Source organism: Nuphar pumila, chromosome 6 (genome assembly GCF_984573655.1).
Source record: "Nuphar pumila chromosome 6, dmNupPumi1.hap1.1, whole genome shotgun sequence".
Taxonomy (NCBI): Eukaryota; Viridiplantae; Streptophyta; class Magnoliopsida; order Nymphaeales; family Nymphaeaceae; genus Nuphar; species Nuphar pumila.
This window is the reverse complement of record NC_143254.1, coordinates 5189057-5211592: the sequence shown is the minus strand read 5'-3', so window position 1 is coordinate 5211592 and position 22536 is coordinate 5189057. Positions and strand designations below refer to the sequence as shown.

At 35.5% G+C, this 22536-nt stretch overlaps 1 protein-coding gene across 1 annotated transcript; it reads left to right on the top strand.

Annotated features, from left to right (window-relative positions):
- Positions 1–571: 571 nt before the first annotated feature.
- LOC149833727 (zinc finger BED domain-containing protein RICESLEEPER 2-like) lies at positions 572–5559 on the top strand. Its single transcript, XM_090009833.1, has 4 exons — positions 572–666; positions 2642–2714; positions 2820–4759; positions 4858–5559. The coding sequence occupies exons 1-4, from the start codon at positions 654–656 to the stop codon at positions 4884–4886; spliced, it is 2055 nt and encodes a 684-aa protein (XP_089865959.1). The 5' UTR covers positions 572–653; the 3' UTR covers positions 4887–5559.
- Positions 5560–22536: the final 16977 nt, after the last annotated feature.

The window sequence follows — 22536 nt, the reverse complement described above, 5'->3', positions numbered from 1 at the left end:
GACCCGTTTAATAAGCAGGTTAGGAGGGTCGACCCGTTTACAACACGAACCCGTTTAAGCCAAACTCGAACCCGCCTAAGAAGCAGGTTGGCGGGTCATGTCAGATTTTGCCACCCCTAATATTAACATTTGTTAGACCCTTTGTGGTTCTGTGATTGGTTGAAAGTGTGTTCTTGCATGTATCTGATTCAATCCACTTTATTACAAATCCAACTCGTTTACACAGCTACAATGGAAAGATGCGAATTTACAAGTCTTTTAGTTAGACCCGATTTTTTATTTCGGATCTGGACCCAGGTAGGCACTGCGAAGGGGATGGTCCCACACGTGTTTGACGGGATTCATAACATGTCAACAGCCCTATCCATGTGCGTACGGGGATCACATGTACTTCGTACGGCCCGACGGAAAACGACGAATGAGGACCGTCGGATTATATGATCCTAGGGTCAGCATGACGAGATTGTCGAAGGTACATGGGCTACCTGCTCACACTATCGTAACTCTTTAAGTTGGGAGGGAATATATAAAAGGCAGCTCGGGGCGTGGTTCCTTTCCCCATTTTCTTACACCAAAAACCTAAAGCTCCGAACCCTCGAGAGCTCCGTTTTCCGGTGACGTCTGGAGAGGATTCCGGCAGGACTTGTCTTCGGATGACCGATCCGGGTACTCTCTTTCACTTCCACTCCTTTTATTTTCTCTCTCTCTCGCTCTCTTTCTCTCAATCTCTTTCGTCTTCGGTACTTCGTCTGAGCTTTTGGTTCTTACTTCTTAGTGTTCTTGTTTGGAAGTAGTTCGCGAAAAAATCGTGCTTTTCGTCTCATCCATGCTATTTGGCTCCTCTTCGTTTTGGATCTGGACTTTGTCGCTTCGTCTCTTGTGGTTTCCCGAACGATAAATTGGGGTTTTGGTTCCGAGTATCGATGCAATCGGTTCCTGTGGATTTTGGCTCGTTTTGGAGAAGAAAATTGTTGCGTGAATAGCGTTTGGAGTCGGAAAATTGGGTACGGAGCGTGATTTTGGGTCACTGGGGAGGTTGTGGTTCGGATCATGGTTGCATCTCCGGCCGATTCAGGTGCTTCTTTCACGTGATGTGGGGTTTGTGACCCTGGGTCCCGGTGAGGAACTGGTCTGATCTGGATCCGCAAAATGGATCTCTAAAGATCTGGATCCAGAACCGGATCTAAGAATATCTGGATCCTGGAACTTGATCTGGTAAGGTCTAGATCGAGAAAGAACCAGTTTGAAAGTCGAAACATTTTTTGTTGTGATCTGGGTCGGAATATCTATCAAAAAAACAAAAAATCTATCAAAAAAAAGATCTGGGTCGGATTACGTGCTGCCGTCTTCTCCCCTTTCCCCGTTTTTTTTTGCCTTTTTTCCTCTTAATAAGGATGGAACGTAAAACCTGACGTGAAGAAATTCAGTGTTTTCAAGCAAAATTTTGGTTTTCTACCTGTTCTGTGTTCGGATGTACAGCAGGAATCAGTATCCTGCCGGAGTGGGTTCCTAATGGGAGCTTTTAGGTTTCTGGTTCTGGATCCTAACATATTTGGACCCACCTCAATGCGAGTGCCAGAATCCAGATGGCCAACCTGGATCTGTTTTCTTCTATGGCTTGATCTTTTGTGGAACAGATTTTCGTCATTCTTACCCTACCTAATCTGTTAATGGGATGTGTGCGACCCGAACGGACCAAATTCATGATGGTGATGTGGAATCTGGATTCGGAAGCGGACCCACCTAACGCCTACATGTTCTGATGCCCATGTCTTTTTTGGGAGTCCTTTTTGGTGGGTTTGGGTCGTCCCTGTTGTGTCTGGAAAGGATCATAGTTATTTAAACCTTCCAACGTTTCATGAGCATGAACGCCTTCGTTTGCATTTACGGAACTTTGTAAGAAGCTTGCTTCTTATGAGTGGAAATTTTGATGTTCTTAATAGGGGTCCGAAATGCCACTTTTCTTTTTTTCTCTTTTTTTTTTTTGAAAGGCAAGCTGGAGTTAGCATGACCACTACCAGTTATACAACTATACCATTGGGTTTTCAACCTTCAACGTCCCAACACAATTCTCATGTTAGAAGAATTGTCCTTTAAATATAGATTTATATATATATAGATGCGTTTGTGATGGGTATTTTTTATTAAAGAAACCTAAAAAATATCATAAAAGCACAGATTGTAGCTATTTGGTTTGTAAGCAGGGAACCACTCTTTTTTCATGATTCTGAAATTTTATGGGAAGCTTGCGGACCCCAATATGAAATCAAATGCACTTTTCATATTAAAATTTTGTTTTTAAGTACTTTTTATTGTAAAACCTACATGTGATGGTTATTTTTGGGCAAAAGGTTTAAAGATGTATTTATGTAAAAGCACAAGTTTTATCTGTTTTTTTTTTCCTTTATGTTACTTCATACTTGCTGCCATACTTCTTACTAGGTTACTTTTATGCTTCCTAAACCCTTCAAAATGCATGCATTAATACATTTTTTAAATAGTCACTACTCGCTCATGCTTCATGCATGTTGCTTCTTGCACCCGCATTTACGTCAGTGACTATGAGACTGACAACCCATTTCAAAGCTGATGATACTATTTGTTTTCCTGTTTTGTGGCAATTCCTTTTGTGTTGTGATAGAAGATTTGGGTACAAAAAGGCGAAGGGGAAGGAGAAAAAATGAGAAGAACGAAGAAGAAAACAATATATTTAGGTGTGGCACTGATGTAATTATTTGTTCCATCATGATTCAACTTGTTATGCTTTTCCCACTTTAGTGCATTGGGGATGATGTGTGATTTATACCTTTGTGTATCAGCAACATGGTAGAGATGACAGACCTGGTTACTCGTAAAAAATCTAAGAGACTGAGATCAGTTGTGTGGAACGATTTTAAGAAGATAAAGAAGAATGGGAAGGATCTGGCCATGTGCAAGAATTGTAGCAAGGAATTGGTGGGAAAAGCTTCTAGTGGCACCACACATTTGAAAAAGCATTTACTCCGATGCACCAAAAAGCCTAGTGCTGATGTAGTACCACATGAGATACTTGCTATAACTGACAAGAAAGAGAATGAAGCTCCGGCTGTAACTCCAGAACCTCCGAAGATTCTTAGTAATGCCAAGATTGACCAAGAGCAGAGCCAATTTGATCTTGCGCGTATGATCATTCTGCATGATTACCCATTTTCTCTTGTTGAACATATTGGATTCAGGATATTTGTAAACAATCTGCAGCCACAGTTTAAGGTGGTGTCTCCTAGCGCTGTTAGGGCTGATTGTCTAACAATTTTTGAGCAAGAGAAAGTGAAGCTTTATGATGTTTTGGATAAACTCCCTGGTAGGATCAGCCTGACAGCAAATATATGGACATCATATCAAAATGTCGCATACCTGTGTTTGACAGCACAGTACATTGATGAAGCTTGGATATTGCAGAAAAAGATTCTCAATTTTGTGATGGTAGAGTCTCTTTACACAGGAGAAGCACTTTCGGAGATTATTATGACCTGTCTAATGGATTGGAACCTTTACCATAAATTATTCTCTATGACAATGGAACATTCTTCAACAAATGACAATGTTGTTTCAAGAATTAGAGACCTGCTTGCCCAAAAGAGGATGCTTATGGGTAACGGTCAATTGTTTCATGTGCAATGTGCTACTCATATTCTTAGCCTGATTGCCCAAGATGGATTAGAGTTGATAAATGAGGTGATCCACAAGATTCGCGAAAGTGTCAAGTATGTCAAGAGTTCACAAGCAAGGGAACAAAAATTCAGTGAAGTGGCGAATCAAGTCCGAGTTCACAGTCAGAGGAGTGTGTGTCTTGATGTTCCTGCACAATGGAACTCTACTTATCTCATGCTTGACATTGCGTTGGAATATAAAGAAGCATTTTCTTATTTGCAAAAGCACGACTCTGGCTATAATATGGCACCGACTGATAGAGAGTGGGAGGTAGCAAGCCTGATTAGTAATCATTTGAAATTATTGTATGAAGTTGCTAATGATTTCCTAGGGACCAATTATCCCACTTCCAACCTTTACTTTCCTGCAATATGTGCCATGAAGTTACAACTGAATGAGTGGTCCAAGAGTATATATACATTTGTTTGTTCCATGGCTTTAAAAATGAAGGAAATTTTTGATAGGTACTGGAAATTCTGCAGCATGTTTCTGGCAGTGGCAGTTATTCTAGATCCACGATTCAAAATGAAGTTGGTAGAGTATTATTACCATCAGATTTATGGCAACAGTGCTGCTGACCACATTAAGGAAGTTTATGGTGCTTTTACGAATCTGTATAATGAATATGCAGTCCATCCAACGTCAAATCTGCCTTACCAAGAATACAGTAGTCGGGTTGGAAGTGCTAATGGTGGTAAACCCAATGGAAACCTTCTGCTTCACGTCACTGGTGATATCAGTGATACCTTGAGAGGGTTTGATGAGTTTGTCAGTGCTACATCACAAAGCCAGCAGTTAAAATCGGATCTAGATCTCTATCTGGAAGAAGGTGTATCCCTTAGAAACCAGGACTTTAACATTTTAAGTTGGTGGAAAGTCAGTGCACCCAAGTATCCTATATTGTCTAGAATGGCCCGTGACATTTTGGGGATTCCTGTGTCAACTGTTGCGTTTGAGTCAACATTTAGCACTCGAGGCAAAGTACTTGATGCATATAAGAGCTCGCTGGATTCACACACTATGCAGGCTTTGATTTGTGCACAAGATTGGTTACTGGATGAATTTGATGGTAACTCATTCCATCTAATATCCTTACTGGATTTTAATCGTTTTAAGTCCTTTGGTCATAATATTTGTCTTACATGTTTTTCTTTACTAATATATCAGGTTCTGCACTATCCTTGGGCCAAGCTTGATCGCTCTCAGCAGTCATATCCATGTTTAAATGCATCAATGTAGATCGCTACATACACTAATTTCTCCCTTTTGAGTAGTACTTGTTTCTTGAGTATTTAAGGATTTGAAGCAACAGGGAGTATTTTCACGGTTGCCAGGTGAAGGAGTCGACATTGGTTTGCACTGCACAGATAATTAATGTGGTTACAATTTGGTTTGAACATTACTAGTACTCATTATTAGTAACTTCTGTGGATATAAGGTTTGAAGTTTAGTCTTAGGTTGGGTAGGTTTGATAATGCATATTAGAACTGTATGGAATCTTTAAATTTTTTTTTGTTGCTTTGAAACTTGTTCACTGGCAGAAGGTGAGCAACGAGATTGCTAACAAATGAATATGGATGTATTTCCTTTTAGCTGTTGTAAGTTACTGGGATTAAAGAGGGAATTGATCCATGCTTTGTGCTTGTAACTTGTAATGGACTTCTGCAAAATTATGATCGCATTGCATAATCTGTTTCTTTTTCCCTGATCAGCAACCTAATTTGTATAATTTTTGTTTTCTCTCTCTTCCATTGTTTTCCAATGTATTTATGCTGAATACATTATGCTCTTGCCTTTGTTCCTTATGCGGTGATTTGTGTATCCCGAAGAAACAAATGGATATTTAAGAATAAGCTTCTCATTAACTACTCCACCTTTCCATTTGAGCACATTCCGTGATTTTTCATTCTTGTAGTTCATTCAATAATATTCATTACAATTCGAAAGTTTGGTATTTGCTTTTCTTGCTGGGTTTTTCTTGGGAAAACTTCTTAATCACATGTGAATAAAATTTTAACGAAAAATGACCCTATTGTACAACAAAAATGACGTGTTTTTCAAAAAATCTACAATTTGTCAAAATCCGCTGATGTCCAAAATCGCAAATATTCGGCGTAAAAATAACCATTTTAACCTTCGCATGTGCGGACTTGCTGAGGATATTCAGACTTCCTCAGTGACAACTTTACTACTGATTTTTCGACCCGGAATTTGAAGGATGTGGAAGTCCGTATATATTTTATGAGGATGCGGAAGTCCACATATTTTATGCGGACTTCATCATTCTCATAAAATATATGTTGATTTCCTCATCCTCATAAAATATATGCGGACGTCCTCATCTTCGTCTGCGGACTTCCTCGTCTTCATAAAATATATGTGGATTTCCTTATCCTCACCTATATTTTATGCGAACTTTGTGAGGTCTTCCTCATAAAATATTTGTGGAGTCAATTTATGAAATTGATGCTTTGGACTTGCACCACATAGTAGAAGATTGTCTTTGTTAACCATCAAAAACCCTTTCATCATGTGTACATCTGAGCTGCGTTTTTTTGGGGGGTGGGGGGAGGGTTGTTACTTTGGGCAAGATCTCTCTCTCTCTCTCTCTCTCTCTATATATATATATATATTTATATACCTTGTTTATAAATTCTAAATTTTGTTTTCATATTCTATCCTTTTGGATACTCATGCAACCTCCTTTCATAAGCTTTGGGATCTTAATTTGAGGAGAGGATTTGATTGCTGGAGGTACTATGTAAAATCAGCCTGTTTCACAATTTGTTGGATATAAAGAAAGCACTGGTTGATACTTTTTTGGCCCGGCAAATGTGGGAGTGTACAGCCCATCGGTTCAAAATACTCTCTATTGCATTGCCTGAGCTGTTCTTGACTGGTCTTTTAGCAATCACATAATGTTTCATAAGCATATTGCTTTGCCCATCCAATTTTTCTCAAACTTTTTTTGGATTTCAGGTTCCCTCAGATCGAATCCATCCATCTGAACATGCCAAACATCTACTTCTTGCCTGTAAATTTGCCTATCATGGTCCAGGTACTCCATCCCCGCCTATATTTTATGTGGACTTCGTTTTGTTCATAAAATATATGCAGACTTTCTCATCCTTATAAAATATATGTGGACTTCCTCATCCTCGATTATATTTTATGCGGACTTCGTCTTTCTCATAAAATATAAGTGGACTTCCTCATCCTCACCTATATGCATATTTCATCATCCTTCAATTTTGGGGTCGAAAATCAGTAGTAAAGTCTATCACAACGGAAGTCCGCATTATCTTCAAGAGGTCCACGCATGTGAAGGTTAAAAATGTCATTTTAATGTTCAACATTTGCGGTTTTAGGTATTGATGAATTTTGGCAAATTGTAGGGTTTTTTGGAAACACATCATTTTTGTTGTACAGCACAATCATTTTTCAAAATTTTAATGTCCTATCTGCATTTGAGTTGATCATTGTATGTTGTTTTAAGTAGCTAGGGATAATTTGGTTAAAATAGTGTTTTAATGATTTTCTCCTCAAGGCTTAGCCCTTTGTTGCAAGGGTGAAGGGACATTGGATCAGGGCAGGCTTGGCTTGGGTTTGGCCCATGAAAGAGCCACCAGCTTGGGAGAGGCCTGACCACATGGGACAACTTGACCTGGTTCATTGCAGGCTAGGGTTGGGTCCATGTTAGACTACTCTTTACTTTTCCAAGTAGTCTTGTCTCTTTACTCAGACGTATATCCATGTTAAACTACTCACTTTCTCAGAATTTTATGCATGTTAAACAACATAAGGTTAATCATCAAGATCAACCAATAGAGTTGCCACCAGGGGAAGAGCCAGAAATCTAAACTAGGGTGGGCACAAACTCACTATAAAAATAAAAAATATTTACTAATAATATATTTTAAAAAAATCAAATATTTATTATAAAGCTTACTTTTGCCAATCATGCATATCGACGAAATTAATGATGAGCCACGTTGATCTAGTCTTTTTGAACCTTTTGATAAATGAAGTCCCAACTTCGCACCAAGTATGCAATATCAATCTAATGTTTACATTGTAAAAATATTTGAATGGCCCAACTACCTCCATAAAAGTATAGCTATATGAAAGTCCAAAACAAATCATGTAAAGAAAGAAACCTAAAATGGTAACAGAATTAAACATGCAGTCATGAATATTACTAATTAAAAAACACAAAGAAAATCTTAAAATATTAATAAAAATAAAAAATAAAATTGACATTATTGCTAATTGCAAAGAAAAAAAAAACAGAGAAAATGATAAATGATAACCCTAATTAGACATTCATGTCATTTGAGAGACAATGCAAATCAAAAACTTAAATCCTAACAAAAGTCTTAGATCTCTCATCTATGCTAATTTATTAAAAAAAAAACTGATATTCTAATCAAAACCAAGCACTCATTATTGATGGTTTATGCTTAATGTTAATTGAAAAAGAAATTCACATAAAAACCCCAAAACCATAATTAAACATTTATGTCATAAAAAAAAGAAAAAATCAAAACCCTAATTTCTACAAACATCATAAATTATGCATTTATACTAATTGATAAAAAAACCTCTAATATTCTAACAAAAATTAAATCACACAATATTCATGAATTCTTGCCTAATGCTAATTAGAAAAAAACAAAAAAACTTTAAAATAATAACTAAACATTTGTCATTCTAAAAAAATCAAATCAAAACCCTAAATCCTAACAAACATCATACATAGATATGCCATTAGAGAAAAAACCTAAGTAAATACTTATGTCATTTTTTTTAAGAAAAATATTTATGTCATTTGAAAAAATGAAATAAAAAAACATAAATCTTTAAAAATCAAAGATTTAAGGGTTTGGTGATCAAAATCAAGCACTCATTAATGGAATCATGATTATCGACAATTGAAAATAAAAATAGCAAACAAACCCTAAAATCTTAATTAAATATTCATGTCATTTGAAAAAAATCCAAATTATTACTCTAAATCCTAAAGTAAATTATAGATTTATGCTAATTGAAAAAACAAACAAAACCAATATTCTGACCAAAATCAATCATTCATTAGTCATGCCTAATGCTAATTGAAAAAAAAACCTAAAACCCTAATCAAACTTTCAAGCTATTAAAACCAAAATAAATCAAATACCTAAACCCTAACAAACATTAAACATTATGCTAATTGAAAAAAAAACAGAACTCCTAAAATCAAAACCTTATCAAGAATTCATCCATGATTCATGGAAGACTTAAAAAATGAAAACTACTAAGAATAAGAAGACCCGGTCATCGAGCAACCGGGGTGTGCATCTGAGAAGGCACTCGATGTCGGACAGCCAGAGGAAACTCAGCAAAGTGAGAGAGAGAGAGAGGCCACCGCTGGTGACTGGCTGGCCGATGGATGGGCCATATATATATATATATGTATATTGAGAGAGAGAGAGAGAGGAGTCAGGGTGGGTGGGACACAACCAGACCTTTCAAAGGGTTAGGGTGGGCACTGCCACCCAGACCCAACGTTTGACATGGTCAGGGTGGGCACTGCCCACCTTGACTGTCACCTCTAATGGAGAAATTTCTGGTGCCCACCCTGACCCTAACGTGGCTCTGCACTTGCCACAAAGATGGATTCAAGCTAGGTGAGCTACCTGACAGGCTTAGGCTTATCCTGAAAGCAAGCTTTGGGTGTATTTGTCTAAGGCTGCACCAGATTCGAGTGTAGAACTAAACCATATGTATTTCAGAACCTGCTTACTGTTGTTTATGCAAACATTATGATGCATATAGTACATTAATCACTTTAATCCCTTGACAATATTTTATGTAAATAAATTTCACATGCAAAAAGTTTGTGTTATTCTTTGTCATCATTGTTGTTTCATCTCTCTATTATTTCAAGGTTCACATGCAGCAGAGCCTTGAATATTAAGAGTTTCATATCAAGTGTGTTCCGGAGATGGTTTGTTTTCGGCCGAGTATATATTTGTGCTGTTCTAATGTGTTTGTGATATTCTTATTTCTATGAATGAGGCTTGGTGGTGGTGGTGATAATTGCTACATTGATGGCAATGATTATATTGTCAATGTGAATATTAAAACCTGTTTGTAGTTTCATTTGATGATAAAGCTACTGACAAAAACAAAGTTACTCTGCTGAAGCTTGGTATACGACTGGTCTTAGTGTGGATTCTGTTAGCCTGACCTTGCCGGGCTATTCGTAATCTTATGAATTCAAATATTGGATATTCCACTGTTTCATAATGCAAGCCAAGTGAACCCAGATCAGGATATAGCTAATAGTTACCACCTGAAGATGGCAAGTCTCACCGTGCACTAACCCATTCTAGTTTGCTTGGTCCATCTTATTTGGCAAACATGGGGGATTTTGATTGAAAATTTGGTGTGTGTGTGTGTGTGTGTGTGTGTGTGTGTGTGTCAGGTCCAATTGCAACCCTGGGTCTGGGATGATTCATTCTTTTGGATCTCATTGGTCAAGTCTAATAAGAGTTCTACCTAACCCAAGTCGTATTTGCTGCAGAAACATTCAACTTATTATGCTAAACATTTGGGATTTGGATTGGAAATTCGGTGCATGTGTTTCCGATTTGCAGCCCTGAGTCTAGGATGACATTCTTTGGATCTTGCCATCATGACTGAATACTTGGATTTTGTAAGAAAATGGAATACTCAAACAAACTTCAAATGCTTCCTCACAAATAAACTCTCTCAAGAACCATTAAGGTTCACACACAAGGCAAACACTTAAAGAACCACTAGGGTTCACACATAAAATACTCACAAGAGAGATTCGAAATGAAAAAGTGAAGAATTGATTTCATTTAAGTGGGACAAAACCCACATGCACAAGATGAAATACAATGGGGGTAACTCCCCATATATATACACAAAAAGAGAGGGCAAGGGAGAGTTGTTGGACATTCCAATAGCTCTAAATAGAGTCCTTGGAGTGTCCAACTACTCTCACAGCTTTTGCTTTTTGACTTAGTCAAAAAGCAAAAGGTCTATATTATGTCTAAAAATAAAAAATAAACTAAAAAGTAAAAACCTAACTAACCTATGCTATTATAACTAAACTGAAAAAAAAAAGATTACATATTATGGGATATTTACATATGAGATTGCAATTTTTAACACTTTTTATCAAACTTACGGTTGAACAACCAAAAGTTTGTTCGAGAGAAAGTGAAATCGAGGAGTAGCAAGCGGTTTGCTAAAGAAATCTGTCAGTTGAAGTTCTGAAGAGACATATGAAAGATCAATGGTGCTTTGTATAAATTTCTCACGTACATAGTGATAGTCTATTTCAATATGCTTGGTTCATTCATGAAATGTCTGATTACTGGCAATATAAATGAAACTTTTATTGTCACAACATAGCCGTGATGCACTTGTACTTGTAACACCCATATCACCAGACCACTTTCATTGTGGTGGTAGCCATGGCTCTGTACTCGACTTCAATAGACGAAAAAGAAACCTTTTGTTGCTTCTTACACCTCCACGAGATCAATGACTCTCCAAGGAACATACACAATCTAGTAGTTGAGTATCGATCATTTAGATCACCTCCCTAATCTGCATCAGTATAAGCAGTTAATTCTAGTGTGGAAGAAGCTGACAAAAATAATCCTCTAAAAATGAAAGTTTTAATATATCTAATAATGCGTAACACAGCTCCCATACGAACAAAGGTGGAGGCATGCTGGAATTGACTTACTGCGTAAACAACATGTGCAATGTCAGGTCGTGTGATGGAGAGGTAAGACAACGCCCCAACAAGTTGTCTATAAGGTGTTGGGTTCTCAAGAGGTTTTCCATCGTCAATTTTCATTTTGATGTTCACAACTTCAGAGGTATCAATATGTTTGTCATCTATGATTTCTGACCTGTTAATAATATCAAGAGAAAATTTAGATTGAGTTAGTAAATAACCTCTAGGAGAATAAGCTACTTGAATACCAAGTTTTTTTTTTTTAAAACCTAAATCACTCATTTCAAAGTTGGTTTTGAGAAATTTTTTGATATTGTCAATTCCCTGTTTATCACTTCCTATGATGATCATGTCGTCCACATAGAGAAGAAGAATGATGATCCCTGCATTAGATTTCTTAATAAATAATGTTGTGTCAGTAAGACAACATTGAAAGCCAAAATCAAACATAACCTTACTGAATTTATCATATCAAGCCTTTGGGGCTTGCTTAAAACCATATAAGGCCTTATGTAACCGAAAAACTTTTTCTTAAGGAACTTCAATGGCAGGAGGTGGTTTCATATAGACTTCTTCAGCTAGACTTTCATTGAGAAATGCATTCTTGACATCCATTTGAAAGATATGCCATTTTTTTTATGGAGGCAATGGCTATTAGAGTTCTTACAGTGGCCATTATACCGTCTGGTGCAAAGGTTTTTTCGTAGTCTATGCCATATTCTTGAAAATAGCCTTTAATGATTAGTCGAGCTTTAAATTTCAAGAGTGTCATCACTCTTAATTTTAACTTTGTATACTCATCGACATCCTATGGACTTTTTCTCAAGTGGAATGTCTTGAATTGCCCACGTATTTGCCTTTTTCAAGGCATTTAACTCGATTGTCATAGCTTCAACCCATTCTGAATGTTCTTTTGTTGTATTATAGTTTGAAGGTTCTATATAGGAGTGTAATAGGGCAATATATGCTTGATGTTTTGGTGAAAAAGATTCATAGGATACAAATTTTTTGGGCACCTTTGACACCCTAGATGATTTTTTGGTTTCTATTTGATCACGTGCTTTAATATATTTTTCTAGAGCACAAGGTTGCTCTAGATTTCCTCGCTTGAAGTATTTAATGTAGTCTGGATGAGATGTTTCAATGTTGATTATACTATTTTGATCTTCTTGATCAACTTCTTCTTCATTAATTTCTGGAACTAAGTCCAATAAGAAGGAGTATTCATCAACCTCACTAGGGTTTTTAGTTTAAAAAAACATTCATTTTCTAAAAAAGATACATTTTGTGACACATAACTTTCTAATTCTGAGATCAAGGCATCTATAGCCTTTCTGATTGCCTTCATAACCAAGGAATGCACAAGGAATGGCACAGGGGGGGGGGGGGAAGCTTGTCAATTTTGTTAGAGAAAACAAAACATTTGCAACCAAATACTCTTAATCGCGAATAATCTGGAATTTGTTTGAAAAGTTTTTCAACAGGTGATACATTTTTTAACAAAGACGATGGCATTCTATTAATGAGATATACTGTTGTTAGAGTAGCTTCGGCCCAATTTTTTTTTAAACTTGATGAGTAATGAGCAGAGTTCTTATTGTTTCTATAATGTGTCTATATTTTCGTTCTGCTAAACCATTTTGCTGTAGAGTATATGGGCATGACTTTTGATGTAAAATACCATATAGATTTAAGTAATCGCTAAATTCTTTTGATAAATACCCTCTCCCTGAATCAGTGCGAAATATAAAGATATCATTCTTAAATTGGTTCTTAACCAGTTTATGAAATATTTAAAAATGTAAAAATACTTCAAATTTATGTTTGAGAAAATACATCCAGGTATGTCTTGTAAAATCATCTACAAAAATGACATAGTATGAAAATTCTCCTTCTGATATGACAGGTGCAGGACCCCATACATTCGAATGTACTAACTCAAGAGGTCAAGATGAGATAAAATTTCTTTCTTGAAAGGGTAATCTCTTTATTTTTCCAAGAATACATTTTTCACATTTAAATGTCTCAGAATTATAAAAGTTTTCCATATTTAAAAATAAATAAATTTTGGATATGTTAGGATGACCAAGTCTCATGTGCCATAAATCTAAGTCCATTTTCTGAACATTACAACAAAACGTATTCTTGGGAATTTTCAAAAAAATCATGTAGTATAAGCCTCATTTTCTATGGCGTTTCCCAATCAGCTTCCCTAACTGGTGATCTTGCACTTGGCAATCATAAGAAGAGAAGAAAATGTTATATCCATGGTCAAATAATTGAGAAATGGATAAGAGATTGATGTTCAATTTTAAAATATATCTAATTTGAGGAATATGAAATCCTTTTAAGTTTTGAGAAGTTTTTTCAAAGTTTTCTATTGCTTTAATTTCTAGTGATGTTACATAAGCAGTAAAAACATTGGACCCATTTGAGTTATGACATTCAAATAGTATTTCAATATTCAGAGTCATATGGAAAGAAGCACCTGAGTCAAGACGCCATAGAGTTTTACCTAGATCGGAAGTGCTAACTGAAGAGACTGCAATTCCCATAGATGAAGATACTCCCTTGAGTAGAGGTCCAAGAGCTTTCACCAATTGTGCCAGTGACATGCTTCTAATGAAAGATTCACTTGATTCTTGTGGTGGTCCGACGACGGCGACCTTTTTCTCATAGGGCCTTTTTAATTTTGGATAATGGGTTTTTACATGCCCCGGTTCATGACAATAGTAGCAAATGATTCTTCTTCTCTCAAAATCATTTTCTTGTTTTTTATCATTTCTCCTTCTATAATTAGGAGGTTTGTAAGTCCTGACATAGTTTTCGGGTTTTGAGATGGCTAGAACTGAGTCATCATTCTTGCATATTGTACTTTTGAGTCTATTTTCTTTCATACTTAACTCTTTTATTGTATCTTCTATTGAAGGCATTTGTTCACGATGAAGGAGGATAGACTTAGTGAATTCAAATTTTGATCTTAATCCACTAATGAAATGAAAAAAAGTGCTCTACATTGATTTGGTTTTGGCGGAGTTCAATATCTCGTGGACAATGTCACTTTGGTTTAAGAAGAGATAATTCTTCTCACAATTCTGACAAACCATTATAATACTCCCTAATGCTCTTGTCTCTTTGAACTATATTTCTTACTTTAATTTGAAGATTGTACACATGTGCAATATCTTTAAGAGAATACATTCTCTTAAGATAGTCTTAAGCTTCATTTGCATGCTCAAATTTTGCTAAACTTCAGCATTTTTTTATATCAACACTTAAAATAAGCCAAGACATGATCTTGGCATGTCCCATACGTCATTCTTTTCACTTTTTCTCCTAATTAGATATGACCTTAACTTTTTCTACCTTTGTGAGGTATTTTCTTTTCTCCTTCATCCATCGTAAGAATTAGAGTAGGTTCCTCATCGGTTCCATCTACTAATCCCCATAAACCTTTCTCCCATATAAGATGTTTCATAATTGAAGCTCATGTGACATAGTTAGAATCATTTAGTTTGATGAGCTTAATGGTGACATTATCATTGTTATACATTTTACAATATTTGAGAAAAGAGATAAGAGAAGAAAGAAAAAAACTAAATAGAAGAATATTCTACCACAAATGATGAGTACGAATATCCTTCAAGCTTTTTACGCCTTCACACGATCACCACTTCAAGAAGGATCACTTTCTTGCAAGAAACTTGTGTGGCACATTTCTCAATGCACTTATCTTGATTGCTTCAACCAAGCTTTGATACCATGTAAGAAAATGAAATTCTCAAACAAACTTCAAATGCTTCCTCACGAATAAACTCTCTCAAGAAGCATAAAGGTTCACACACAAGGCAAACACTTAAAGAACTACTGGGGTTCTAACAAAATACTCAAAAGAGAGATTCCAAATGAAAAAGTGAAGAATTGATTTCATTTAAGTGGGACAAAACCCACATACATAAGATGAAATATAATGGGGTAACTCCCCATATATATACACAAAAAGAGAGGGCAAGGGACTCTGAATAGAGCTGTTGGAGTGTCCAACGACTCTCATACTTTTGCTTTTTGGCTTAGTAAAAAAGCAAAAGGTTTATATTATATCCAAAAATGAAAAATAAACTAAAAAGTAAAAACCTACCTAACCTATGCTAGTGTAATTAAATTGAAAAAAAAAGATTACATATTATGGGATATTTACATATGAGATTACAATTTTTAACAGATTTAACCCAAGTCTCATTGGACTTGAACTATGGTTCTACTGATCCCAACAAGATTTCAGTATTGTTGAGAACCCGCCTATTCTGTTTGCTTTGTATTGTATCGGCCCAAAAGTGATTCAACCCTCAGCTGATTGTTAATATTTTTATATGTTAAAAATGCTTTAATGTTTTTACAATACTTCAATACGTTAATAATCTTTTCTTAATTTTTTTATATTTTTTATATTAAAAAAGTAAAATAGGCTGGTTCAGCTCGATTCCCTTTAGAATCAGAGGTGTGTTGAAGATCCTGTTGGTTGGACGTGGACCATGGTCACAGTTCGTCATAGTTGATTCCAACCGGTTCAGGACCTGAGATTGGGTAAGCTGAATCAAACTTGGATCTAGCAAATTTATAGGTGCAGAAAATATCCATATTTGCATTTGATGCATGCCCTGAGGGTGCGTAGTTTGATACGCCTGACAAACGCCCAGGGGTGAGACTCACTGGTTCCATCAGCTTCTTTGAAATACAGAGGAGAGGGAAGCTACAGGTCCCCTCCGGGACCGCTTGGTTCCTGCGTATCAGGGACTGGGCAGTCCCTGCATGGGTGTGTCCCCTGTATCAAACGCACCCTGAAAGTCTAAATCTCTCCTGATTATGTTCGGTTCACTTGGACTTGTATTAAGGCTCTGTTCACAAGCCTCACATTGAGATGAAAACACCATTTTCATGTGTTGCCAAAATGTTGTATTGAGGACATCCTCTCTTCAATGGCGTTGAAATGTGGTGTTGAGGCCGCCACCTCTATTCTCAGTGCAGTGTTTTGGCAACACCACCGCTCCCAAAACAGCAGAGATTATGAGAGGACTGGGGGAAATCGCAACACACCTCTGATTGAAGGCTCTCAAACAGAGCCCAAAAAGTGATGAAAAGGATACATGTGGGCAAGACTAAGAACTTGGCCCAACTACATTATGTTTATGGCCCCAGCCATGTCTATCAAAGAAAATTCACCCATATCTTCTGCCAAATAATCTAATCTGATTCCTGATAAGAAAGGACTTGCACACAAGTCATGTCTGTCCTGATGTTTAGTGAAACTTGGAGGAATTTGTTTTTGCTTGGGCCATATATGGAGCAGGTAGGTCGGGCTCTGACTGCTTAGCTGTGTAAGTTCCATTTTGGACCTAGCATCTGCAGTTCAATCAAACCTGTAGACGCCTACCAATCCTAATAGGTGGGTCCTGATGGTGTATTTTCAAGTAGGTATTTGAGTTGGATTTCAATCATTGATACGTTTATCATCTTTATTCTCGTCACCTCTTTCCTTGCACCATATCTATGGCTGTTTATGGAACATGTTCTGATCCAACTGGAGTCATTCTGGTCCCATAGCACTGGTACCAAATTTGTGGATCCAAAAAGCATTAACTTTTGGTACGTGATCCATGTCCTCAATCTTCATTTGCAAAGCTTTTTAGGGTTGAAAAGGGGATCTTAGCTGATAATTCCAGGGCACACCTAATCGGATCTGTGCATGGATCTGCACCTGCTATAGCAAGATCCGGATCCAGGCATGGCTTCATTTGATCTGATCTATATCTTATTTGTAGTCTTATCACTTTAGTGCCATTGGGAAAGTTGGAACTCAAGAAGCTTGCAATGTCCAAAATGGTCTCTGATGGTAAAGGAAATTGCTTTGTGAACTTGCCCATGGTTGGCAACACAGAATTAGGGATGGCCAGGGGTGGCTGGGGGGATGGATACAGGGCCCTCGCTCTGTTTGGACCAGGAATGGAGGTTAAAATCAAAACCCATGTGGGGATGGAGGAAGGGATGAACTTATTCTTGCGCCAGCCCCACCTTGCCCCAATCCTCATTAAGAAAATTATTATTATACTCTTCTACATATTACAAAATATGCGGATTAGCGACAAACTCTATCCGACGATAATCCATCGCAAATCCGTCGCCAATCCATTTAGCGACAGATTGGCAACGGATTAGCGATGGATAGAATCCATCGTAATTTTTTGGTCGCTAATTAGCGTCAGAACTGATCTGTCATTACTTTCGTCGCTAATTCGTGATGGATTAGCGAATATCATGATTTGTCACTAATCCATCGCTAAACAAGGACTGATTTGGTTTTGCGTCGATAATTTGTCAATAAAATTCAATGACGAATGCGCATCTGTCTCTAAATTTTGTAGCCAATTTATCGACGGATTCGCGATGGATTACATTCAGTCACAAAACATCAACTGATTCAGTTTTTGAGATAGATAAATATTTGTCCCTAATTCATCGCTAAATTGGCGACAGATATTAGCGACGGCTATTGTCCGTCGCTAATCCGTCATAATTTTTTTAAAAAAAATATATATTTAAAATATAAATATCGATAAAAAATTTCTCGTTATACAATTTATATAACCTGTGTATAAAAAATAAAGTACACAAAAAATACATATACAACGCAGGTGAAACAAATTTAACACAAGTTATAAGTGAAACAAATTTAACAACCCAGTATAATCCTCGCCATGTTCTAGTTAGTTACAAGTGAACATATACAAAGAGTTTTGTTTGAAACAACAAGTACGTGAAACAAATTGAACACAAGAATCTAATCATCACCAAGATTCAGAGCATCATCATCTTCATTGTCTCGATCTGTCCCTTCATCCATGCCTCCATCAACTCCTCTATGCTGATCATCTCCAGCATCCTACAAGAGAATCAACATGTTAGTATTGATAAACAGAATATAATGAAATAAATAATATGCAATGCACATAATCTAAGGCAATCAAAGTAACATGGCTGAATGACACATAGACTAGCAATAACTTTCATAGTGATGCAATCATGCTTATATGTGTTCTAAGGTTGTCAAAAACTTTCATAGTGATTCAATCATGCATATATGTGTTATAAGGCAGTCGAATAACTTTCATAGTGATGCAATTATGCTTATATGTGTTCTAAGGTTGTCAAAAAACTTTTATAGTGATTCAATCATGCATATATGTGTTATAAGGCAGTCAAATAACTTTCATAGTGATGCAATCATGCTTATATGTGTTCTAAGGTTGTCAAAAAACTTTCATAGTGATTCAATCATGCACATATGTGTTATAAGGCAGTCAAAAACTTTCATAGTGTTTCAATCATTCTTATATGTGTTCTAAGGTTGTCAAAAAACTTTCGTAGTGATTCAATCATGAATATATGTGTTATAAGACAGTCAAATAACTTTCATAGTGATGCAATCATGCTTATATGTGTTCTAAGGTTGTCAAAAAACTTTATAGTGATTCAATCATACATATATGTGTTATAAGGCAATCAACTAACTTTATAGTGATGCAATCATGCTTATATATATTCTAAGGTTGTCAAAAAACTTTCATAGTGATTCAATCATGCATACATGTGTTATAATGCTATCAATAAAAATTCATAGTGATTCAATCATGCATATACTAGCTTGAAATCTAACGACATGAAACTTTATACCTGACGGGCACCAGAGCTCATGTTGAATGCAAACGAAGTTCTCCTATCCCGAAAAAAGTTGCATAACTCATTATGGATAAGGTTGGGAATGACTTCATGTAAAAAGTCACGCATTGTGTCCTGAAGAAGCTGGCGAACACCATCCCAAGAAACAACAGGGTCAATCGGACGGTGGGAGTTGATGTTGGTGAGAGAACTTTGAGAGCCCTTACTGCAGGAGGCAACAACTGGTGTGGTGTTCATGTTACTCCCAAACCCGAACACACGACCCTTTTTAGGTTCACCGGTTGCAGTCACCCATGCTGCAGGATCAAAAGGCGGATGCTGAGTGGAGTCATCGCCATGTCACTCTACCATATGTTGCTTGTATCACTCCTACAAAGTAATGATTATAATATAAATTAAGAATTAAGAATTACAATATTTATGATAATATAATTTATGATAACTGTATATTATAATGTTTATTAATACAATAAATACATACTATTGTCGCTCTCGCCTTCTCTGATACAAACTCTCTTGTGCTCTTACATTTATGTGTTTCAATAAACACATCCTTGTAAGGCACCATGCCTCCTTTTTCATCTTATTGCAAGGTTAAATGATAAAAAATCAATTAAAAAGTAAGCAGAAATACTTATAAATTTGCCAATATATATTGATGAGTTACCATGTTTTTCTGGTGGCTCCCAAAAGTCCTAGATCCACCTGTGTGTAGATGGGCATCGGGCATCTTCGCTCGGTTTTGTGCAGCCTTTGCTTAGAGGTTTTGAAATTCATGGCTAGTCCACTTGTCGCACATTGCATCTGTGATCATCGCAAAAAAAAATCCTCTTGTATTCTTCTCTTCCTTCTCTTTTTCTTTCTAACCTCTATTTCCCTTTTTAACGGGGAAATAAAAGACAGAAAAAAAGAGAGGAGAGAAAAGAAAGAAGAGAGAGAGAAACTCTTTTGCGAAGGTCTCACTTGACCTAAATTTTGAAAATGTTTTGAAAATTACTCGCCTCTATTTTTTAAATATTTGCGGGAAAAATTGAGAGACATGATTTGCTCATCGGTACGAGGTTCAACCGTTCCTGACGCCTTTACCAGGGGTAATCGAACAAAGGATCAAATTTATGCCTTTTTGCTTTGCCTAAATATTGTCTAAAAATTTATTGTAAGTCTAAAAATGCACAAAGAATCATGCTTGTGCAATGCAAATGCAGAAATGTATACTTTTTAAGAAGAAGAATTTTAAAATTTTAGGATTTTTTAAGTGATTTTGAAACGAATTTGGGAATATTTGTAAAGAAATAGTTTTTGAAAGTCAAAGATGGACTTTGAGAAGTTAGATTTTCTAACTTTAAGATTTAGAATAGATCTTGAGTTTTGAAATAATCAAAGATTGAGATGAACCTGAATTTGAAGAAGGGAGATTAAAAAATAAGAATTGAAAAATGAATATGGACTTCAAAATGGAGTTTAGAATCGAAAGTCAAGATGAAATTTTGAAAATGGAGTGAAATTTTAGATTTAAAGTTTGAAATCAGAATGAAAGTTGGATAGGATTTAAGAAATCTAGATGGGATTTGAAATATGGAACTCAAAAAAAATGGATTTGGACTTGAAGTCTGGAATTTGAGATAGTATCTGAAATTTGGATTACAAAAATGGTTTTGAACTTGGATTTGGATTTTAAAATCTGGATTTGAACTTGGATTTGGATTTCAAATCTGGATTTGAAATTGGATTGGAAATCCATATGGAATTTAGCAATGGAATTGGACTTGAGAAAATCCAAATGGATTTTGAGAATGGAATTGAATTTGGAGTTGGAAATCCATATGAAATTTAGAAATGGATTTGAAGTTGAAAATCCAGTTTAAATTTTGAATTAGAATTGGATTTGAGAAATCCAAATGAAATTTGAAGATAAAATTGGATTTTGGAAATCTAGATGAAACCTGAAATTGGATCTGAGAGATCCTAAATCAATTTTTTGAAATTGGAAAGGAGAGAGAATGAAACCTGATTTTCAAACTTGAATTTTGAAATCAGGAGATGAATCTGGAAATTTCAAAGTTTAAATTGAACTTTGAAATACGATCTTGAATATTGAATCGAATTTGAAATTGAATCTTGATCCTGAAAATGAATTTGGAATTTCAAAGTTGAATTGAACTCTGAAATTTGATTTGAGTTGGAAATTGAATTTTTGAATTTTAGAGATAAATTCAGAATTTTAAAGTTAAATTGAACTTTGAAATTAGAATATTGAATTTTGAAGTAAAATAGAATTGAGAATAGCAAGATGAATTTGAATTTATGAATAAGAATTGAAGATTAATTTGAAAAATGAAGAAGATATTTGAAGAATTGTCTCAAAGTTACTTGATTTTTGAAGAAAATTTAAAATAATTTGAAAATATGATGTAATTCTATCCTAAATAATGAAATGAATTAAAGAATTTGAAAATTGGATATTGAAAAGCATATTTCATTCTTTAAATAAATTGAAATACGATTGAAGATATAATACATTTCTGACTATGGTCATAAAATGTATTATATAATAATAATATCTAAATTCAGATGAAGAATAAAACATATTTTAGTGCATTTATAGAGTTTTAAATGAAATAAACTCTCAATATATCTTGACTATGGCCATTGATATATATTTTGAGTTAATTTTAAGTTAAACTCTAATAAAGGAGGAAAATATTTTAAAAATATAATGATTTTTGAAAAGAGATCCAATGTTATTCCATAAAAGATGAAAATCCTAAGTTTTGTTCACACCTTGACTATGACCATTGATGCAAATCGTCAACTTAGGATTTAATCACCTTTTATTAGAATGGTGCACGTGCCATTCGTATTCTCATTCATGAATTTTTGAGAAATACGAGGAAAATAATATGAAACGAGCAATTTATGATATTTACAATGCTCATTCATTCTATTCTAAGCTAGAAATATAAAATCCTCATTGATATCTATCTATTACAACATTGAAATCGAAATTAAAATTATAAAAATCCCCAATTTATGGTAAAAAGTAGCATTTTCCATATATTTTCTGCAAAATTTAAGTTAGCATAAGGAATGTAGAAAAGACATATCATGCTGAAGACTAACATATGTATATACATATCTGAGAGTTAAATGAGGGTATGCATATCTGGAACGTCTGAGTGATATCCTAACTTTATGGAAAATTGGATATGACAGTGCCTGCTAAATCAATGGGAAAGTGTTTGTTGTGATACATATGACAATGCTAAAGTCTACTGTATAGATATTGGAGACTAAACATATGCTAAAACCTATATTAATATATGCTATGAAATGCTGAAGTTGCTACTACATGT

What these genes read in the sequence shown, in the direction of transcription:
- LOC149833727 (XM_090009833.1), top strand. An exon ending in GAAGAAAACAATATATTTAG is followed by an intron (nt 2,715 to 2,819) that starts GTGTGGCACTGA and finishes TTTGTGTATCAG; the next exon opens with CAACATGGTAGAGATGACAG. An exon ending in GTTACTGGATGAATTTGATG is followed by an intron (nt 4,760 to 4,857) that starts GTAACTCATTCC and finishes CTAATATATCAG; the next exon opens with GTTCTGCACTATCCTTGGGC.